Here is a 19,919-nt window from a genome sequence, read left to right as displayed (position 1 = left end):
TTAATGCTTTAATAATGAAAAGCAAATAAAATCCGTTTAATTAAATGGTCAAAATAGCTTTTTCCAGTTGCTAATATCTAGAATAATGTGCAATGCCATATAATAGACAATCCCAGCCTAAATGCATTATTACATTAATCAATATTAGACTTTGATGAATATAGCAGTTTGAATTTGAGCACCTAAAATACTCCATGTAAATTAAAAAAAGGTTATTCTTTATCAGCTTTAGGAACTGAATTAATTAGAACTTGTTACCTGACATCAGAAATACTCATACCTAATTTGCTGATTAGATTCGCTACGTATTCGTAGAATTTCCTTCCCTTTGAACTCCAATTCCTTAGTTAATGCACTTATGTTCTCATGCAAAGCAAGTATTTCCTTATCCAATTCTGATATATGGTAGTCTCGATGCCTCAGTTCATCCTGTACATCTGATATTCGGCACATAAATTCTTTCTCCTAATAAACAAGTATTAATAATCAAAGAACACTTTGTAATAGTTCTACGTAGTATATTCATTTCTGCAGAATAAACATACTCAGTTTTTTCACTAAAATATTTCTTAGAAACAGAATATTTAAATCATTGGTGTTCAACCTTTTGGCTTGCCTGAGTTGCACTGAGTGAAGAGAATTTGTCTTGGGCCACATATAAAATATATAATGTAGTTAATATATATATATATATATATATATATATATATATATATATATATATATATATATATATATATATATATATATATATATATATATATATATATATATTAATTAACTAGCTGTCCAGACCATATGCAGCCCATGGGCCATGGGTTGTACACTATTGATTTAAATGAAAATGTATCATCCTTAAATTAGGGGATTCTTGTCTTCTCTTTATTCCTCTTCATCTGTGAAAAATCAAATATAAAGTTAAAGGGAATATTGAATAAGAATTCTGAAATTACAATTGAGTTTTCAGACTGAGTTGTGCTTGCTTCTTTTCAGCCAACACAAGCTCCCTCCCCCCTGCCCCCTTCTCCGACCTAGAGAGACTACTAAGACTGATCTCCAATTCAGGTTTTCAGTTATTTGTCAGAAAGGTTTGATAGTGTCTTTAATTACTATATTTTCTTTGTTATACTGCCTTCACTTTTATTTAGCACCAAAACATATTTCAACAAAGATGTTTAGTTCCAGACTTGTTCTTCTGTAAATAAAATACTTTATTTGAACTAAAGTTATCTTTACTTTAGCAGACACTTTTACTGCCACAATGCCACATGCAGTCCCTAAAACTAACAATTATACGGATTTCTCTTGCAACCCCCATTCTCTTTCAGGGAACAGAAAGAGTAGGGGGAAAAAATCAGCCCTTCTCCCGTAGAAACATCCTGTGAGTGAAATTTCAGTCATAAAGAATCAGGCTTTAAACCTATAGACATTAGTATAAAATATACAGAACATTCTGGAAGGTGCAAATTACTGTGGACTTGCTGCTAAAAGAGATGGATTATCTCAAAGAGTACCATAATAATTAGCTTAGATGCTTGTTCAATTTAATTTTCTTATAATGCTTAAACAGAGCTTCTTTCTTTTTTTCCATTGTCTGTTTATTTTCCCCTTGTGTCATCTTATCCTTTTTTCCCTCATTTTCTTCTTTATGCAACTATCTTATTTCTTTAACTCATCTACATCCTGTTTTAATCTTTACTGCTGAAGAGAGAGAATGGAATCTGAGTGGGTAGAATGTAAGAGTGAATGGTTGACATGTGCAAATGAAATATCAATTAATAGATTAATGGGGCACATTTTTCAGACAATTAATTTTAATTAGTTTTTATTAAAGTGTATTTTTTAACTTTATTATCTGAATATAATAGTTTTTCAGGTGAACAGATTTTTCTGTATGGAAGTGGATTGGAGTCAAATGGAACTGGGACCCCTAGATCACAGGTCGGCAACCTGCGGCTCCGGAGCCGCATGCGGCTATTTGAGCCTTCCCTTGTGGCTCCCAGCCTCTTCTGCCATTTGCAGAGAGAGACAGAGACAGAGACAGAGACAGAGAAAGGCACTTGCGCTTCCCTTCTCTCTCTCTCTCTTTCTCTCTCTCTGTGTGAGTGTGTGTTTGTGTGTGTAAAAAAGAGAGTAGCCTCACCCTGTTCGATGAGCCAACAAGCTTACTGGGCGGGGCTCCTGCCTTGGTTGCATCTCTGTAGGAAACAGGAAGCAGGAAGGGCAGAAGAGAGCTAGCTAGCCCAGCTATGCTGATTCAGGAATTCTGGGAGTTGAAGTCCATGAGTCATAAAAGAGCCAAGGTTGCCTACCTTGAACTTGTTGGAGAACAGCTTGAAGCCAGCTTGCCAGGTGAGCAGAAGATCGGAGAGAGGGAGGGGGGGGAGAGAGAGAGGGAGAGAAAGAGAGATGAAAGAGAGAGAGAAAGAAAGAGAATGGGGGAAGAGGACTGGCAGACCAAGGGCAGAAAGAGAGAGAGGGAGAGGGAGAGGGAGAGAGAGACAGAGACCCTTTTGACATCTAAAATGAAGATAACACTGCCTATATCCTTTATTATGTATGTATGTATGTATGTATGTATGTATGTATGTATGTATGTATGTATAAAGGTAAAAAAGGATATATGCAGTGTTATCTTCATTTTAGATATCAAAAGGGTTTTGCGGCTCCCAGTGTTTTGTTTTTGGTGGGAAACTGGTCCAAGTGGCTCTTTGGGTTGCCTACCCCTGCCCTAGATTAATAAAATAGGGAAGCTAGCAGTACATAATATTTTTATCTATTTATCTGTCTGTCTGTCTATCATGTTTATCTGTCTCTGTAATATTGTCAACCAGTGGGATCTATTGGTTAAGATGCCAGAGTGGGGAAATGCAGGTTCTCATCTTCTGTTATGCTTGGAAGCTGGTAAGGGGCTGATAGATTTGATTTCGATGGGTGGGTGGGTGGGTAGGTTGGTAGGTAGGTAGGTAGATATAAATAACCTACAATTTTCTATTTTTATTGGCAAAATTTGGGAAAATTTTATTGACAAACTTTTTCATTTTGATAATTTGCTGCTACCATTTAATTCTGTTACTTATCTTTGCAATAATAGTTACAATTATTTCAGTCAAAATTACCATTAAGGTGATAGTGTAAGATAAATTCTGAATCAGACCAGACTAGATTAGTCTGGCTACAGTAGGTGGTTACAGCATGTGGACAATTTCATGCTTCATTCAAAAGCAACAAAGTAATATGCTTAATGCTAATTTACAATTAATGTATATTGCTACCATATAAGGTTGTAAATCCTGGACATCAAATGCAAAAGCAGTACAAGTTTAAAGTTACATACAGAAGCATGGAATGATAAATGCTAAACATAATATGTGATAAATCAAATATATGGATCTGCCACTAGATAGGAGTGTGGGATATAATGAAATTTAAATGGCAATACGCTGGCTACATTATATGACAACTAGATCAGCAGTGATGAACATCAATCCTTGCAAAATGCCAATGGACCTCAATAAGACTAGAAAATGTCCCAAAGAAATGCTGGACAGATGATGTAACTCAATTCAAATGTGTTAACTGAGAAATGAATCAAATACCATGTATTAATTTTTGATCAAACAGCTTTTTTTACTTTTTGATCAAAAAGATATATTAAAGGTTAAATACTTGTGCTATAGCTTTATAGCATTAATAATCTTTAGAGCACAGAATATATGTACCTGATGCCTGCTGAGTTCTATGCTTCTTTCAAGTTCCATTTTAGCTGCTGCTACTTCTTGTTGATGATTGTGCCTGAGCTGATCAATTGCTGCAGCATGTTGATGATTTAGTTCAGAGCGCAAAGATGCTGAGAAATACAAATAAAGTATTTTAAAAAATACTTCACAAATAATATTTAAATTTTTTGATATGTATACATATTATTATCATATAGTTATTGCATCATATATTGATGCTTTTTCAAATGGCAGTTTGCCCACTGATTTTCTAATTCCCAGCCATTAGTGGGAAAACCTTCTATAATAAGTGTATCACACCGACATTTATTAAGAGTACCACATTTGTGTCTTCCAAATTTATAGTGTTTGCAACCCAATTTCAATTTATTTCTGTTCTTCAAAATATTTGGTGTTACTCAAGCAAGAAGGTCATTTCAAAATGTGAAGTAAATTTGTTCATATCCAGGTATGTATACTTCCTATAAAAGAATTGTGTAGAGCACTCATGAATTTGGAAGGAAACTCATAAAGGCAAAATACCAAAATAAAGGATGACATATTTTTACATTTCTGCTTTATTCTTATTATATAAATATAATTAGACTGGAAATATAATTTCTATTTCTGGAAAGAGTGCTCCTTTTTCAGTATCAATCATACTATTTCCTAGGATAGTTACATAACATATATATGTATGTATATAATGTATGTATGTATGTTTAAAAGACTTACAATTCAATCTCTTGCACCATGCATATTCAAAACAGCAAGCAAATATTTTAAAAGCAAATCAGTTACATATTTCAAAAAGAGAAACAAAAACAATCCATAGAAGATAATGATGATGATAATTATAGCCAATAAAGGAGAATATTTCTAGATCAGGGTTGAAATGAGGGGTCCTTGATGTTCTCTGACCTTGGTTGTTTTCTTACAGACCTTTCTGTGCTAGTCCTGATGATGTTACCTAGTTTGGATAATGAAACGTCTGCAAGAAAACAATCAAGCTCAGAGAAATAATAACAGATAAGCAAATCATACAAGGAAAGTATATTATATAACCGGTGAAAGGATCAAGGAAACAACTCCATTATCTTCCTTTTAAGCTCATTTTCGCTTTTCTTTTTCTAATATTCAATTTGATGATGTTGATCACCACTGCATTTCTTTTAGTGAATTGTTTCTTTGAAATTTTAAATACTGCATTGTATTTTTGCAAACCTTGAGTTACTCCAATTATGTGGATACTTCCCTCTAATTTTCTATGATCTGATTTTGCTCTATTTCTGTTGAAATGAGGCACTGATATTGATAGTGAAAAAAAAGATAGATATAAAGATAATACTAAAGAAACTGCTATTATCAAAGTTAATGAAAAAAGAGAGACAGGACTGTAGCCCAGAGTATGAAAATAGAATACATCTACCTAAAACACCTATGGGAAGTCTTTTATTTAGCCAGGCGGAATCTTTTATATAAAATCTCATAGCAGAGTCATCAGCTTGATTTAAGAGATGATAAATCATAACAATTGTAAAGACTGAATTATAGTATCACATTTATATTATAAATTGTGTGGTATTAATTACTCTTCAAGGAATGCCTTGAGGAACACTGCTATTTTTCATCTTAAAAACTTACATGTTTCAAGAAGAGATCCAATCTAAAACTAAGGACAAATTTCCTGATAATGAGAACAAATTGACCAGTGGAACAGCTTGCCTCTAGAAGTTGTGGGTGCCCCATCACTGGGGATTTTAAAGAAGAGATTGAACAGGCAATTTCCCAGAATGGTATAGGGTCTCCTACTTGAGCAGAAGGTTGGACTAGAAGACCTCTAAGGTCCCTTCCAACTCTGTTATTCTGTATTCTGTATGTACATCCTCCAAACATAGAAAAGTTGCAGGTGACCTAGGGAAGGCTTGTCGATTTCAAAAAGATTGACATTAAAAACCACCAAGAAACCCTAGGACTATAAACTAGCTTGAAAGTCAGAAAAACAACCCATAAGAAGACAATGGCAAACCATTTCTATATTGTTAGTAAAACTACAGCCAAATTCCTACATGGTTGTCTATCAGGCAGCAAATTATATCTGCCCTCTAAATCAAAGCTTACATTTTAAATTGTGACATGAAAGTACAGTACAGTACCAAGCATTGCTTTCCCTTCGTCTTCCAATTCAAAGCGAAGAGTCTGCACTTCCTGTTCCATTTCTATTTTGAAAACATCCATAGCATGTCTGTGTACATCTTTCAGTGCCTGAAGTTCTTCTGAATACTTCTGTTGCAAGCGTTCCTCAAGTTCCTATGGGAAGTAAATCAGTATGGGAATATTTTTACAATTAAGCATATAAAATTATCTTTAAGTTTTTATCTTATGGAATCTTATCTGTAGCTTCCCTATCTTATGCAGTAAATCACTGCACTCAAAATGCCAGTTAGCAAAGTAGTTTGGTTCCAGACAACTGTAGACCAAAATGGGGGAGGGACTCTTGGATGTTCAAAATAAAAATTAAGCATTTAATTAAAATAGTGTTCATATTTCTTTTTTGTGGCCTTTCATTTGAAATGTGTGATATTAACAACTCCCACTGAACACACCTTTTGCTCTTGTTCTTTTGTTTCTTCCATGCTCTGAAAGGCAAGGAAATGTGCTTCTTTCATGGACTTATGTCTCTGCTGATGCTCTTCCTCCAGTTCTTCAATTTCTTGGGTCAGTCTCTGCCGCTCTTGACTAAACTGTGCCTGCAACTGTTGCATTGTGTTCTGAGACTGTGAAAGCTGCATTTCTAGGTTTTGCTTTAGCAGAGTGATCTAATTCACAGAAAAGCAAAATGACATAGAAATATCAGAATTAAATTCAAATTAAATGTATGCATAGATTTTTTAAAACTATGATTAATTTTGGAAAAGTACAGAAATCTATAAACATATTACTACTCCACTAAACATCTACAATCCCAGTTGTAGTTTGAGATATGAGAAGCAATGAACAGAAATTTTGTATCTTTTAAAACATTACATGCCTATCTTTTGGCATATGTTGTTCAGTAGCACATTTCTTTTAGCAAAATTTCAGGTATACATTATAACATGAAACAAACATTTATGATATGAAAAATAGGAGAACTGCTACAAAGATTACTGCTTTGCATTCTATAAACTGCCTCTCCCCAAATGTTTGTGACATTCTCAGATATCTAATAGTCACGTTCAAAGCACTCAAGTTTCTTTTAATATCTAAAACTTGTTAGTAAGAGTTACAGAAAGTCTTCTTAAAAGTAGAAAAAAAATTGTTTCATAAAAACAATAGATGAAAAATCTTCAATAGACCTACTTAAGCAGAAATCCTAATGAACTCAGTTGGGTTTACAATGTTAGTTTTGAATTCTGGAGTAAATTACTAATATTTTTAAAGAAATTAAATATCAGACTTTTAGATTACCTCTATAATTGTTTAGGACATTGAAAAAGAATAATCATATATTATATTTAACATTTCTGCTGTTTATTTTGTTCAACTATGGACTAAGGACACCCAGTTTCAAACTACTTAAAGATATTGCTCAGTTCATGACTGTACATCTGGTACTATCTGACAATCAAACATACCTCACAAGCACATCATTACAGTAAAGCTGCAGAAGTACTATGTACATTGCCTTAAGCTCTGGAAGGAAAGATGATACATAATCCCACTAATTTGTAATTCATTATTTTCATATTATGATTGTGTGGCTTAACCCATACCTTTCTAGATAATTTCCTAGGAATTTCAGTATTAAATTGAGTGATGTGCTAGCCATGCAGAGTAATGTACAGGTCTTACATAGTATTTTCAGGATGGGCAGTTCATGTTAGAGGTTGTGATTTCAAGAAAGTAATAGTACTGTGGTCAAGATCAGAAGGCAGAGCTATACTACTTTTATATCCAATTGGCATTCTTTCTATTAAAACCTGAATATACACTATGATAGTATGTAATATTCCAATATTGCTATCATTTCATATTGGTGCTATTGCCTCTCTCTGATAAGTTCACATAAAGTCATAGTAAAGACCACAGGCACTATCACTAGTTTCATTCATGGTATATTAGCTTTAAAATAACTTAACTGTAGGACAAACTGATTAAATTTAATTCATACGATCAGTGTAAACATTACACTTCATTGGTATATAAATATTTATTATGAAGATCAGAATGCCAAATAGTTACAAGAGAATTTTTTTAACACAGATGAACTCACAAATAATTCAGTGAAGGTCCAGATACCCTATATATAGATGAAAGAATTAATATACAAGTTGATTCAGATTTAAGATTTCTATTGTGCTTTCATTTACAAGATAACATAAATGCTAAATGTAATACACCTCTGTGATACCTCTGAAGGCACTTTGTCAAATGCAATAGTATGAACAAAGAATCCATCACTGAAATGTTGAGGTAGCAGTATTCTCAGGTTATGGGTACTTCAAGGGCTTTGTCTTCACATGTCTGCGCATGCAGATCTGCTTTACTTCATCAGCAGTCCCCAAAGAAGTTTTGTCTGGACATAGACATGCACAGATCATCTTCCTGAGAACATAGCTGCTACACAAGAGGCATATTGTTTAAGGCAATGTAGAATGCAAATTACCCCCTTGACCTATTTGTGCAGTGGAAAAGCATTTGTAACAAATTCACTACCTTCTGTTAAGATGTTGGATAAATGTTTGAGTTTTCTTCCACCAACCTTTTCTTGCTCATGGCCCAATTCTGAGCTTCATTTATCTCTCTGACTCCCTCCCCATTTCCATTATTAAGATACTTATTATAAACTGCAGTAATATTCAATATCTGTATTGCTGAAATTAGCACAAAGAATGAGATATAAGGATTATGACAAATTAGTTATATGCCTGGCAGTTAGATTTGGACGTCTCCCTCAGAAACATAACTATGACTCCCTAAAAATATGGCATGGCCCATAGTGAGAATCACTGCACTAGAGCATTTCAGACAGAAGATCATCCAGCTTCTACAGCTGGAAATAATTTTGAGGCAATGGCTCCCCTAGGTTCTTGATTTTTTAAAAAAAGCCTACCTAATAGCTATAATATATATTATTTAATCAATTGCTGTAACATTTAGAGCAACAGAAAGCTATATAATTTATATTGATAGTCCATCACCATTAGTTAAAAAAACTGCATGGCAGATAGATAGTTGTCTTGAAGCAAGGAGGAGGAACAAAATCTTTATGTAGTGAAAATTTATAAAAAGTCAAAAAACCTGCAGGGTAAAAGGGTATTCTTTCACCAATCTTGTTTCTCCTTTATTCCCTTGTCTATGCATCCTATTGTAAATCTCATTGTTGAACAAAAATGGAAACAATGGATTTTAAAACGAGGATTTCTCCTAAATTCTAGATTTTTGTTATGGAGGCCTTTGAGGAAATGGAATCTCTGGAAATTTTCAACTTAATATCTCTTTAGTAAATGAATCAGGGGAAAAATGATATTGCTTTGTACTAGCAATGGAGAATGTGAGTTCAGAAATCTTTATTGCTGACTAGTGTTTAAGAGTAACAATAATTTTAAAGTTGATAGAAAAGTCTCTAGATTTGTTCAATGAAATAATATCTAATTCTAAAGGGAAGAGTATTAGTTAATACTGTTTCATGTAAATTGCATCAAGCTTTTATAGTTATAAGATTTCAAATTAATCCAATGGAAGTGATCATAGAAAATATGGTCTTACACCTTTTACTGTTTCGTCGATGCCTCTTAAATGCAAACATGTATTTTCCTGGGAAATCGGCTCCTAAAATCTAAAAAAATACCTTGGGATGCATAGCTATCGTAGAAAAAATATGGCTTTTAACAGTGGCACTGACAGCTATAGTAAAAGTATGCCCATGCCTAATTTGATGCCCTTTTCCCACTATTTGAGCGCTGAACTTCTAAACACAAGGAAAGACTAAAATTCTTCACATTGCTTAACAATGTTTACCCCAGGAGTGAATCTTTGTTACATTTGCTCTGTTCTACTCTACTCAGCTTAGAACTGAATAAGGCTTTACTAGAAGTCTAATCACACAAGTGCCCCATTATTATTTTTTTCTTTGAAAACGATCCATATTCACTTGGTCATTCCACAGCACTAATCAGGATTATACATGAATCATGTTCTTTATAAAACCCCTAATAGCAATGTATTACTAATGAAAACTACATACAGTATTACCATAACAAGCAACATACTTTATACTTAATTAATGGTTTGATGTAAACAGAAATCCCCCCCCCCAAAAAAACAAATTACATTCAGCCCCTTTAAATGTAAGGATATATTTAATGTGAAATGCAAACATGCATGAAATAAACAATTTAACCAAAGAAACAATTTTATAAATTTGTTATTCCCTTTTAAAAAATGAACAGGAACAAGGATTACTAAATTTTGTGAAGCTACATGAAATATTGATGTTTGCCCAGAAATATTCCCAGTGGTACTTTTATATCTGTGAAAAATGCTTTACTCTCACAATCTTGGCTGCCAAATGTTTGCCAATACCTTTAACTCTAATCTTTCTGTAGCTTTATATATCACATCGTTACAAATTTCTCAAGACCAGTTTTGGGGACGTAATAGGGTCAAGCAGATTAAACAAATAAGGGAGACTGACAAAAAATAGGTATGAAGCATGCAGTCTATCAAATTAATTCAACTGGATTAATTAGTGTTGATATTTTGAATAAAGGTAGTCCTTATTTTACAACAGTTTGTTTAGTGACCATTCAAAGTTGCAACGGCACTGAAAAAAGTGACATGTCAATTTTTCACACTTTTGAAACCTCCCCATGGTAGTGTGATCAAAATTCAGATGCTTGGCAACTGACTCATATTTATGACAGTTGCAGTATCCCAGGATTATGTGATCATCTTTTGCAACCTTCTGACAAGCAAAGTCAATGGGGAAGCCAGATTCACTCAACAATTGTATTACTAAGTTAAGAACTGCAGTAATTCACTTAACAACCATAAAAGGTCATACTATGGGGCAAAATTTACTTAATGACTGTCTCACTTAGCAACATAAATTTTGGGCTAAAATGTGGTCATAAGACTATCTGTACTGATTTTTGGGATAGAAATGCATATTTTAATCTTTTTCTTATGTTTAACTTAACACTTTACTTTTTTTAAGCCAGAAGTGTAAATGTATTTAGTGGCTAAAATTACAAAACTGTAATATTTTGCCATGGTACTGGAATGTTTATTCTGATTTGGAACAGTACCCTGAAAGTGCTATGGGTTTGAAATGGGCCAATTTCAATTTCAAGATCTGATTACTTTAAACAATCACTTAGAAGTTGGAACAATTGTTCCAAAGTTTCAGTCACAATCTTTTTTGCCCCACTCTAGTCACAGACATAAACATTAACATTAAGAAATACTATTTTTTTTCCAACCTGCAACCCAAACAGTTATTTGCTCCGCTTATTGCACACATACATGTATTGTAATATTTTTGAAATTTTTTCCTGGAATTGAACATCCATATGACCCAATAGTTTGCTTAAAATTGAAAGTCTGCCAGAATAAAATTTCTTGGTATGTGTATGCTACTTTTAAGCATACACAAGTGCAAGCCATGATTATAATCTCAAAGTGCAAGCCATGATTATAATCTTGTCAAAAATTACAGCCATGGAGATTGCAATCTTATACCTCCTGACCATTGATCTCAAATTTCTTATTTCTGAGAAAACATCTATAGGATTGCACCAAACAGGAAAAAAATACCAGACAAATCTATGATACTATAGCTCAAGAGATATTTTGCATTACCAAACTGTGGCATATTAAAGGAAGTTGCCTGTAAAATATTTGCTACAATAATTGAATATCAGAAGTCCAAGATTTATAGTTGTTCATCCATAAATGAGTTGCATTACTTCATGCTTTATAAAAAGGCTATGTAAAATGCAAATATATTAGCTGCAAGCTTCTTTTCAGTATATAGAATGACTGATATATGATAGCAAATATGAATATAGACATAATGAATGCAGGTCACAGCTTTTTATGAAAATACGTAATCTCTTTCTAAAAATATTTTAATTATTTTATTTCAAAGGATTAGTTTTTAAAGCAACATTGCCCAGTATGCAAGCTGAAAAGCAGAGGCATGCCCTTGCGTACAAACTGTAAGTGCAATTCACTTACATTGCTGATAGATTTATGCAAAGCTTCACCAAGATAGTGCCGCTATGAAGAAAAGATCACAAGAATAAAGGAAATAATTCAGAAATAACTAAGAAGATGGAATTAAAAAAGGGCAGTAAAAGACAGAACATTCATATTGATATGATAAAGGAAATATGTTGAGAAAAACTAATATAGAACAGTTTTGCTATGGTCTTATAGATCTTCTGAACACTTAGAAATATATAAATCATTTCAGAATTATATGCGGTTTCTAAATGAAATTATTTTATCTTTTAGCCCAAACAGTATTCTGCATATTTAATAAATAAATTCCTGAAAAACTGGCAAATATATTTGTTAGCATATCTGTTTATAAATTTGGAAAAAAAAGTTCAGCTATATTTTTTTCAGTACTGAACATATACATTTTTTTACTTCTAAAATAATTTTGCATCATAATTTACTATTACCAATCTCAACTTAATTCATAAAAAATCTTTCTTTTCTTCTTTAAATATGAAATTTTCTTTATATCTACTCCATAGCAAAATTATATTTGAAATTTATTATATACTGCCATTTATTAACAAGCTAAATATGTACTGTCAGCATGTATAAGTGGTACATTACCATATACATTAAATGCAACATGGGTATGAGGACCACATTTGTTAAAATTGAATGATGAATAATTTCATTGTTGGATACATGATTCATTCCCAGTCATTTGTTCTTTCAATCAAATTATTAAGAACCTTAAGATGCTTACTGATCTATGATATACTTCCTAAATTATTAATTAATGTTTTATCAAAATCACAATTTACAAAGGGAACAATTCACTGTTAAAATTATGTACTAATCAAACTATTATTTGTAGCTGTCTTGAATCAATCTCATAGGAGTAATTAGTTAATAATAAAATTAACTCAGAAAATCTCACCCACAACAAAATATTCTAATCCAGAAAAACTATGAGATCTCTGCCAAATGGCAAAATCTGTTTACTTTACTGAAAGTGAAATCATTTTTGACACTATAAGAAGAAGAAACCACAACTCCTTGGTTAACTACACTGATATATTTCCAGATACATACTTTAAAGACCAAGTTCAAACTTCATTCAGTATGGCTGCTCATTTTACTGGACATTATATAGTCTACAACCAAGTTTTTTTTCTTAGTGAGGAAAGCATGAACTCTTGCTATTATGCAATGATCTAACAATAGAATCTTACTTTTGTATTGTTGGAAGAATTTCCAATCCTAGGAATTATTGGGATTGTCCTAAAGGATTTCAGAATTAAAATTATGTTTTGCTACTACTTAATTTTAAAATGTGTAAGTTGAACACAGAAATGTACATCCCATATCCTATGTAATCTTAGGGTATATGTCTATTTCTTAGCATTTTAATTTGTGTTCATCTATCTATTGCTATTGTTTTCAATAACTAGCTGTAATGGTTGAAATTAACTTACTTCTTTCAGAAAAAGAAACACAAAAGGCTTCAATTTGAAATTCTTAAAACACGTGACAGAATAAAAGAAGATAAATGCTTCCTCCAGTGTCTGTTAGCAGAAGAAATGTGTGCATCAGCTAAAAATTATACAGGTAGTCCTCAATTTACAATCATTCATTTAGTGACTGTTCAAAGTTTAGCATCGAAAAAAGTGACATGGCTGTTTTTCACACTTACGACTGTTGCAGCATCCCTATGGTCACGTGATCAAAATTCAGATGTTTGGTAACAGGCATGTATTTATGATAGTTGCAGTGACCCAGGATCATGTGATCACCTTTTGTGACCTTTTGATAAACAAAGTCAATGGGGAAGCCAGATTCACTTAACAACCATGTTATTAATTTAACAATTGCAGTGATTCACTTAACCACTGTGGCAAAACTCATTTAATAACTGCCTTGCTTAGCAATGGAAATTTTGGGCTCAATTGTGGTTATAAGTCAAGGACTACCTATACTGGAATAAGATTCCATAAATCCCTTCCTGTCCAAGTACTGTGATTTTTGCAACTCTCTAATCGAACATACTGATTTATTTGTCTAGAACTTATTAATCTATTTACTATAAAATACAGTATAGAATAGAACCCTGCCTGTTTTTTTTAAAGTAACATGGACGGAACTGAATGATGCCATAACCTTTATAGCCAGCATTCTAGTGTGCTGGTTGTATGGCATGTTCCTATTTTTAAAAATTTAAAAATATTGAGTCATATATACATACAAGGTCAGAGAAATCTACACATTTTTATCAAATTTAACAAGTATTCTTATCAATTTTTAAGAGGATTAATTTTGCAACAAAAAAATCTCACTTCAATAATCTAAAAGTGAAATTAATTATTCTGGTTACCTGATCCAAAAGTTCTTCCACTTTTTTCTGCCAGCTATCTCTGGCGACATTTTTCTCTCTCTCCTTTAGCTGCAAGAGTTGTGTCATTGCTGACTTTTTATCTTCTTCATGCTGAAGTCTCAATTCCTCTCTAAGTTTTGTACATTCCTGCCTAAAAAAAAAAGAAAAAAAAAGGCAAAGCTAAAACTTATTCTACTATTTAAAACATTGTAGAAGCCTTGTTGAAATGCACAGTCTTGGTCAAAACATTATTGTATTAAGCTATATATTTGTTCCTTTGAATCGGTTATTGACTCTTGGGACTACCTGGACTAGTCCCTACAGTTTTCTTCACAAGATTTTCTAAAATGGTTTGCCATTGCCTTTGAGTTAAGAGAAAGCGAATGATCCAAAGTCATTCAACAGGCTTCATGCCTAAGGCAGGAATAGAACTCAGGGTCTCCTGGTATCTAGCCAGATGCCTTACCTATTGCATCAAATTAGTTCCTATTTATTAAGATACACATTTCTTTAAAAGAGAAAATAAGTGGAAATAATACTTGCCGAAGATTTTCTGTCCATTTTATTTCCAGATCACGAGCCATTCTATCAAGTTTTAATTTTTCCTCTTCCCTCATGGTTACAATCATTGCTTCATGGTGCTGTCTCTCCTGGTTTAACTCCCCCTTAAAATAAAAAATATCTATAACAATATTATGCTAAGAAATAACATTAATGCATTTCAAAATGCAGAATTTTAAGTATTTTTATATTAACAGGGAAATGTTTAATGTGGCTGTCCATTAAATACAAAGCAACTCTACATAGCATACAATTAAATAAAACAGCATATAAATAAAATAAAACATGATAAAGGATAAAATGTAATTGTTAAAATGAGGCCATTATAGAAAAAAATAAATATACAAATACCACAGAGAAAGGAGGACTATCAATCATAGTGGAGCTATCTAGGAATGTCTCCAGTTCTCAAAGATCCCCAGGACTAGTGCCATCCCAGATGGCATCCCATCCCAAATGCCAAAATGGCATAGCTCTGGAACAAGTAGGACCCCAAAACCAAAGCCTACTGTGCTCCATGCAGTCCTTCACAAACTATGGACACTAAGATATTCACCGGCTCACTTAATTTACTAAGAGATGTATAGCTGGTAGCAGCGTATTGATGATACCCTACCACATAGTCATGGATAAGCTCATCCATTGGCTTCATGTAGATATTAGAAGGGACATTACCGAATCCTGTCTATAATTATAACAACAGTTTTGCAAAATATTGTTATGTATATAAGACAGACCTTTACCCATAGCTCAACCAGTAGCTGACCTATATATGGAAGATAACAATATTTGCTAAATGAAACCATCATCTTATGGTCAATTAGCAAATCCACAAGCAGAAGATGAAAGCAACACTTTCATTTGCTCCTGCTAGCTGTTACAATGGTATATCTATTATAAACCCTGAGGTTGCAAACAATTGTATTAGCAAGCATTATTTAATAGACAATTTTCCTTAATTTGTCTAATACCCTTTTAAACAAGCTGAAAACCATTGTCATATTAAATAAATTAAATAAAAGATTTCTCCATATATTGCATGGAAGGTCGTATGACCACCTGAATTTGCCTAATAGAATGGATACATATGATAGACTTCTGCATTTACCTCAACATTATACAAGGAGTCAGTGGTTTCTCTCAGTTTTGTCTGGGTTAATTCTAATTCTTTTTGCAATATTTCTTGGGTTTCCTGAAGGCTAGAAATCTGTCCTTCTGCAGTATTAAGGCCCTGCTCACTTTTCTTTAAGACATCCTGTAGATGCTCCACCTATAATACAGAAAGAAAATAATGTAAGTTTGTTAAAAAAAAGAAATCAGATTTGTGTTTGATGAATGTATATTCAGATTCTCACAAATTATCTTATTTTTCAATCTTCATTTTCATCTACTGAACCCAAAATTAACTAATTGTTCTTAAATCATATAAAACAAAGAGATAATATATCTCTAACATTCATTTCCATTATCCATTTAGAAGAACTAAACACATACAACCTTATGTATATGTTAAGTGATGCTGGTAATAAATAACATATTTTTTACCAGCATCATGTGTTCTGATAGAAAATACTGTGAAAAGTTGTATCAAGATCTGAGGGAAGAAATGAGGGAATAATCCTCCCCAAAGGAAGTCCAATGATAATAGTGCCTAGCCAGAAAACATACAATGTTGACCGCATTTGACAGCAGAAATTAATCTGTAATCTCTATGCATGTGCATATATGTGTATAACACTCAGAATCCAAATCAGTGATTAATATTATCACTTGTGATATTGAATTCCATATGTAAAATAGTATTGAATGGGTAGCCTATTAGTTTTGTTAGTGATCTAAAATTCTAGCACTAAAAGAACACATTTCTTTCAACATAGTTTATAAAATATACACCATGAATAAAAAAATATAAAAAAATATTTACAGAATTGTTCTTTTAGCCAGAAAGAAGCAGAACAGAATGAATCCAAGTCTAAAATACCAATTAAGAAAAAACATTAATAATTAAACATAGTTGAATGCATACAGCTTTTTGGTAATATGATTGTGTTGGTTCTTACCTCCTGATTGGAGGAAGTCAATTTTGTTGTCAGTTCTTCCCTTAGGCTTGCCAACTGCTGTCGGAGTTGATTCTTCTCATCTTCAAAACGTTGTTTCTCTTTCTCAAATTGCTGCTCCAGCTCCTTAAAAAACAAAACAAGGCAGAAAAATGTTAAGTCTTCTGCTGTTTATTGATTATATTCTTCAAATATTGCTTAACGACTTATATTCTGTTTTCCTACTCAATCTCCCATATAATCCAGAAATGGGCTTCAGAGAGCAAATGAATCTAAGGCAATCCTCTCTAGATAACCTTAAAGCCTAGAACAGCGGTTCTCAACCTGTGGGTCGCGACCCCATTTGGGGTCGAATGACCATTTCACAGGGGTCGCCAAACGCGATCCGCCATTTTTTTCTCAGCTGGCGCAGGGGGTGGCACCGCTCATGTGCGCCGCGCAGGGGGCGGCCCCGTGCATGTGCGCCGCGCAGGGGGCGGCCCCGTGCATGTGCGCCGCGCAGGGGGGCGCTGCGCATGTGCAGCATGCAGGAGGCGCCGTCGCGCATGTGCGCCATGCAGGTGGCGCATGGGGTGCCGCTGCGCATGCGCGCCGCTGCGCATGCGCACCGCCTGCTCATGACCGGGGTCGCCGGTCTCTAAAGATTGAGAACCACTGGCCTAGAAGGATTGAGATTGATAATTCATCAGTCAAGACCCCTTTACACCTCTGCTGCATGAAGTACTCTGGCTTCTAGTTTCTTTCTGGATGAAATTCAAAGTATTGGTTATCACCTTTAAGGCCCTGTATGGTACAAGATCAGGCTATATGCAAGGCTATCTCTCTCCCTAATGGTACATTTCTAAAATGTCAAACAGGACAGGTGAGGTCCTTATCTCTTTCCTCAACTGTTGCCATCTGGTGGACTAGAAAGCACCACATCTCTGTAGAACTTCCTGCCCTGTGGAACATCCTCCCCCACGACCTCTAGCAGACCCCCACTCTTCTCTCCTTCTAGAAAGCCTTGAAAAACGGACTCTTCCCTCAAGGGTGATGGTGGAGCCTGATTAATCTAAATATTGCTATACAGTAGTCCTTGACTTATGATACCAATTGGAACTGAAATTTCTATAGTAAATCATTGTGGTCAGACCCAATTTTATGATAATTTTTATGGCAGTTGTTAAGTGAAATCACTTTTTTTGTTGGAAATTGGCAAAAAAGATTACAAATCATGATAACATGACCACAGGACACTGCAACCGGTTGTAAATGTGACCAGTCGCCAAGCATCCCAACTAAAATCATGTGACCACTGAGGATGTGACTTTCATAAGCACAAGTATGAGTTATAAGTCACTTTTTTTTGAGGCCACCATAACCTTGAACCATCATTAAGTGAATGGTCATCAGTCAAGGGCTACTTGTATGGAGAAGTGCTTGCTTTGGGCTACCAGGAGTTTTGGTGCTGGTTTCATTGTCTATGTTTTTATTGCTCTTTCAATGGGTTGACCAGGGTTATGGTACATAGGAAGGGTGGCCATATAAGTCATTTAAATTAAATAAAATCAGGTTTTATCAAAAATATGGATAACTACTGCCATGTTCATTCTGTTCAGTAATTTCACAGCTGGAGCATTAGACCTAAATCTACAGGTAGATGGGTTGGGCAAACTGCAGCTTAATAAAAAGAAGCTGCCAAATCTCCCCCATTTTTTTTTTTTTACTTTTTAGTGTTTTAATATGAAGTAATATGTAGGAAGATTTAGTGGATAGCTTATTTAGAGGGAAGTGTGTAGTGGGGTGCCCCAGGGCTCTGTTCTGGGCCCAGTGCTCTTCAACATCTTCATCAATGATTTGGATGAGGGGATAGATGGAACTCATCAAATTTGCAGACGACACCAAGCTGGCAGGAATAGCCAACACTCCCAGAAGACAGGCTTAAGATACAGGAGGATCTTGACAGACTTGAATACTGGGCGCTAACAAAATGAAATTCAATGGTGAAAAAAGTAAGGTTCTACATTTAGGCAAGAAAAAACAAACGTACAGGCATAGTATAGGTGGTACCTCACTCCATAGTAGTAACTGTGAGAGGGATCTTGGAGTTCTAGTGGACAATTATTTAAATATGAGCTAGCAGTGTGTTGCAGCTGCCAAAAAAGCCAACACAGTGCTAGGCTGCATTAACAGAGGGATAGAATCAAGATCATGTGAAGTGTTAATACCACTTTACAATGCCTTGGTTAAGGCCACACTTGGAATACTGCATCCAGTTTTGGTCACCACGATGTAAAAAAGATGTTGAGATTCTAGAAAGAGTACAGAGAAGAGCAACAAAGATGATTAGAGGACTGGAGGCTAAAACATATGAGGAACGGTTGCTGGAATTGGGTATGTCCAGTTTAATGAAGAGAAGGATGAGGGGGGACATGATAGCAGTGTTCTAATATCTCAGGGGGTGCCATAAAGAAGAGGGAGTTAAACTATTCTCCAAAGCACCTGAAGGCAGGACAAGAAGCAACGGATGGAAACTAACCAAAGAGAGAAGCAACCTAGAACTGAGGAGAAATTTCCTGACAGTTAGAACAATTAATCAATGGAACAACTTGCCTCCAGAAGCTGTGAATGCTCCAACACTGGAAGTTTTTAAGGCGAGACTGGACAGCCATTTGTCTGAAATGGTATAAGGTTTCCTCCCTGAGCAGGGGGTTGGACTAGATGACCTCCAAGGTCCCTTCCATCATCATTATCAAAAAGTTTTTGACAAAATCCCTGACCAAAGTTTCTTCAGTAATCTTAGTTAAATGAATGAGTTACCTATTTTCTCTTTGGATATCACACATGAAACAGAGAGCAGGAATAAATGGCAGCTAATTTGTTTAGAAGTAGGACCATTCTCATGATGATGGATTCTTTTTTTGATGTTTTGTTTTCTTCATGTAATTAAAATTGGGACAACTGCTGCAGCAGTTTTATAGAAATATAGAAGAGAAAAAAGGAACTATCATTTCAAAAATA

General features: G+C 34.3%; 1 protein-coding gene across 10 annotated transcripts in view; it reads right to left on the bottom strand.

Annotated features, from left to right (window-relative positions):
- Nucleotides 1-19,919, bottom strand: part of FAM184A (family with sequence similarity 184 member A) — a 52,120-nt gene that overhangs the window by 12,002 nt on the left and 20,199 nt on the right. For all 10 annotated transcript variants that reach the window (XR_005557196.1, XR_005557195.1, XM_039347424.1 and 7 more), the window contains 8 exons: nt 16,923-17,045; nt 15,971-16,132; nt 14,845-14,966; nt 14,302-14,452; nt 6,326-6,538; nt 5,876-6,029; nt 3,723-3,850; nt 281-465 (listed from right to left, as the gene is read on the bottom strand). Coding sequence is in view for 8 of the 10 variants with exons in the window: in XM_039347424.1 (XP_039203358.1) it covers nt 281-465; nt 3,723-3,850; nt 5,876-6,029; nt 6,326-6,538; nt 14,302-14,452; nt 14,845-14,966; nt 15,971-16,132; nt 16,923-17,045 (1,238 nt within the window). In the remaining 2 variants the exon portion in view is untranslated. The remainder of the gene's footprint in view (nt 1-280; nt 466-3,722; nt 3,851-5,875; nt 6,030-6,325; nt 6,539-14,301; nt 14,453-14,844; nt 14,967-15,970; nt 16,133-16,922; nt 17,046-19,919) is intronic.

The sequence above is a fragment of the Crotalus tigris genome, unplaced genomic scaffold, assembly GCF_016545835.1.
Source record: "Crotalus tigris isolate CLP2741 ecotype Arizona unplaced genomic scaffold, ASM1654583v1 scf7180000018073.2002930, whole genome shotgun sequence".
Taxonomy (NCBI): Eukaryota; Metazoa; Chordata; class Lepidosauria; order Squamata; family Viperidae; genus Crotalus; species Crotalus tigris.
Note: the sequence above shows the minus strand (reverse complement) of the source record. Positions and strands in the feature narration are given on the sequence as shown.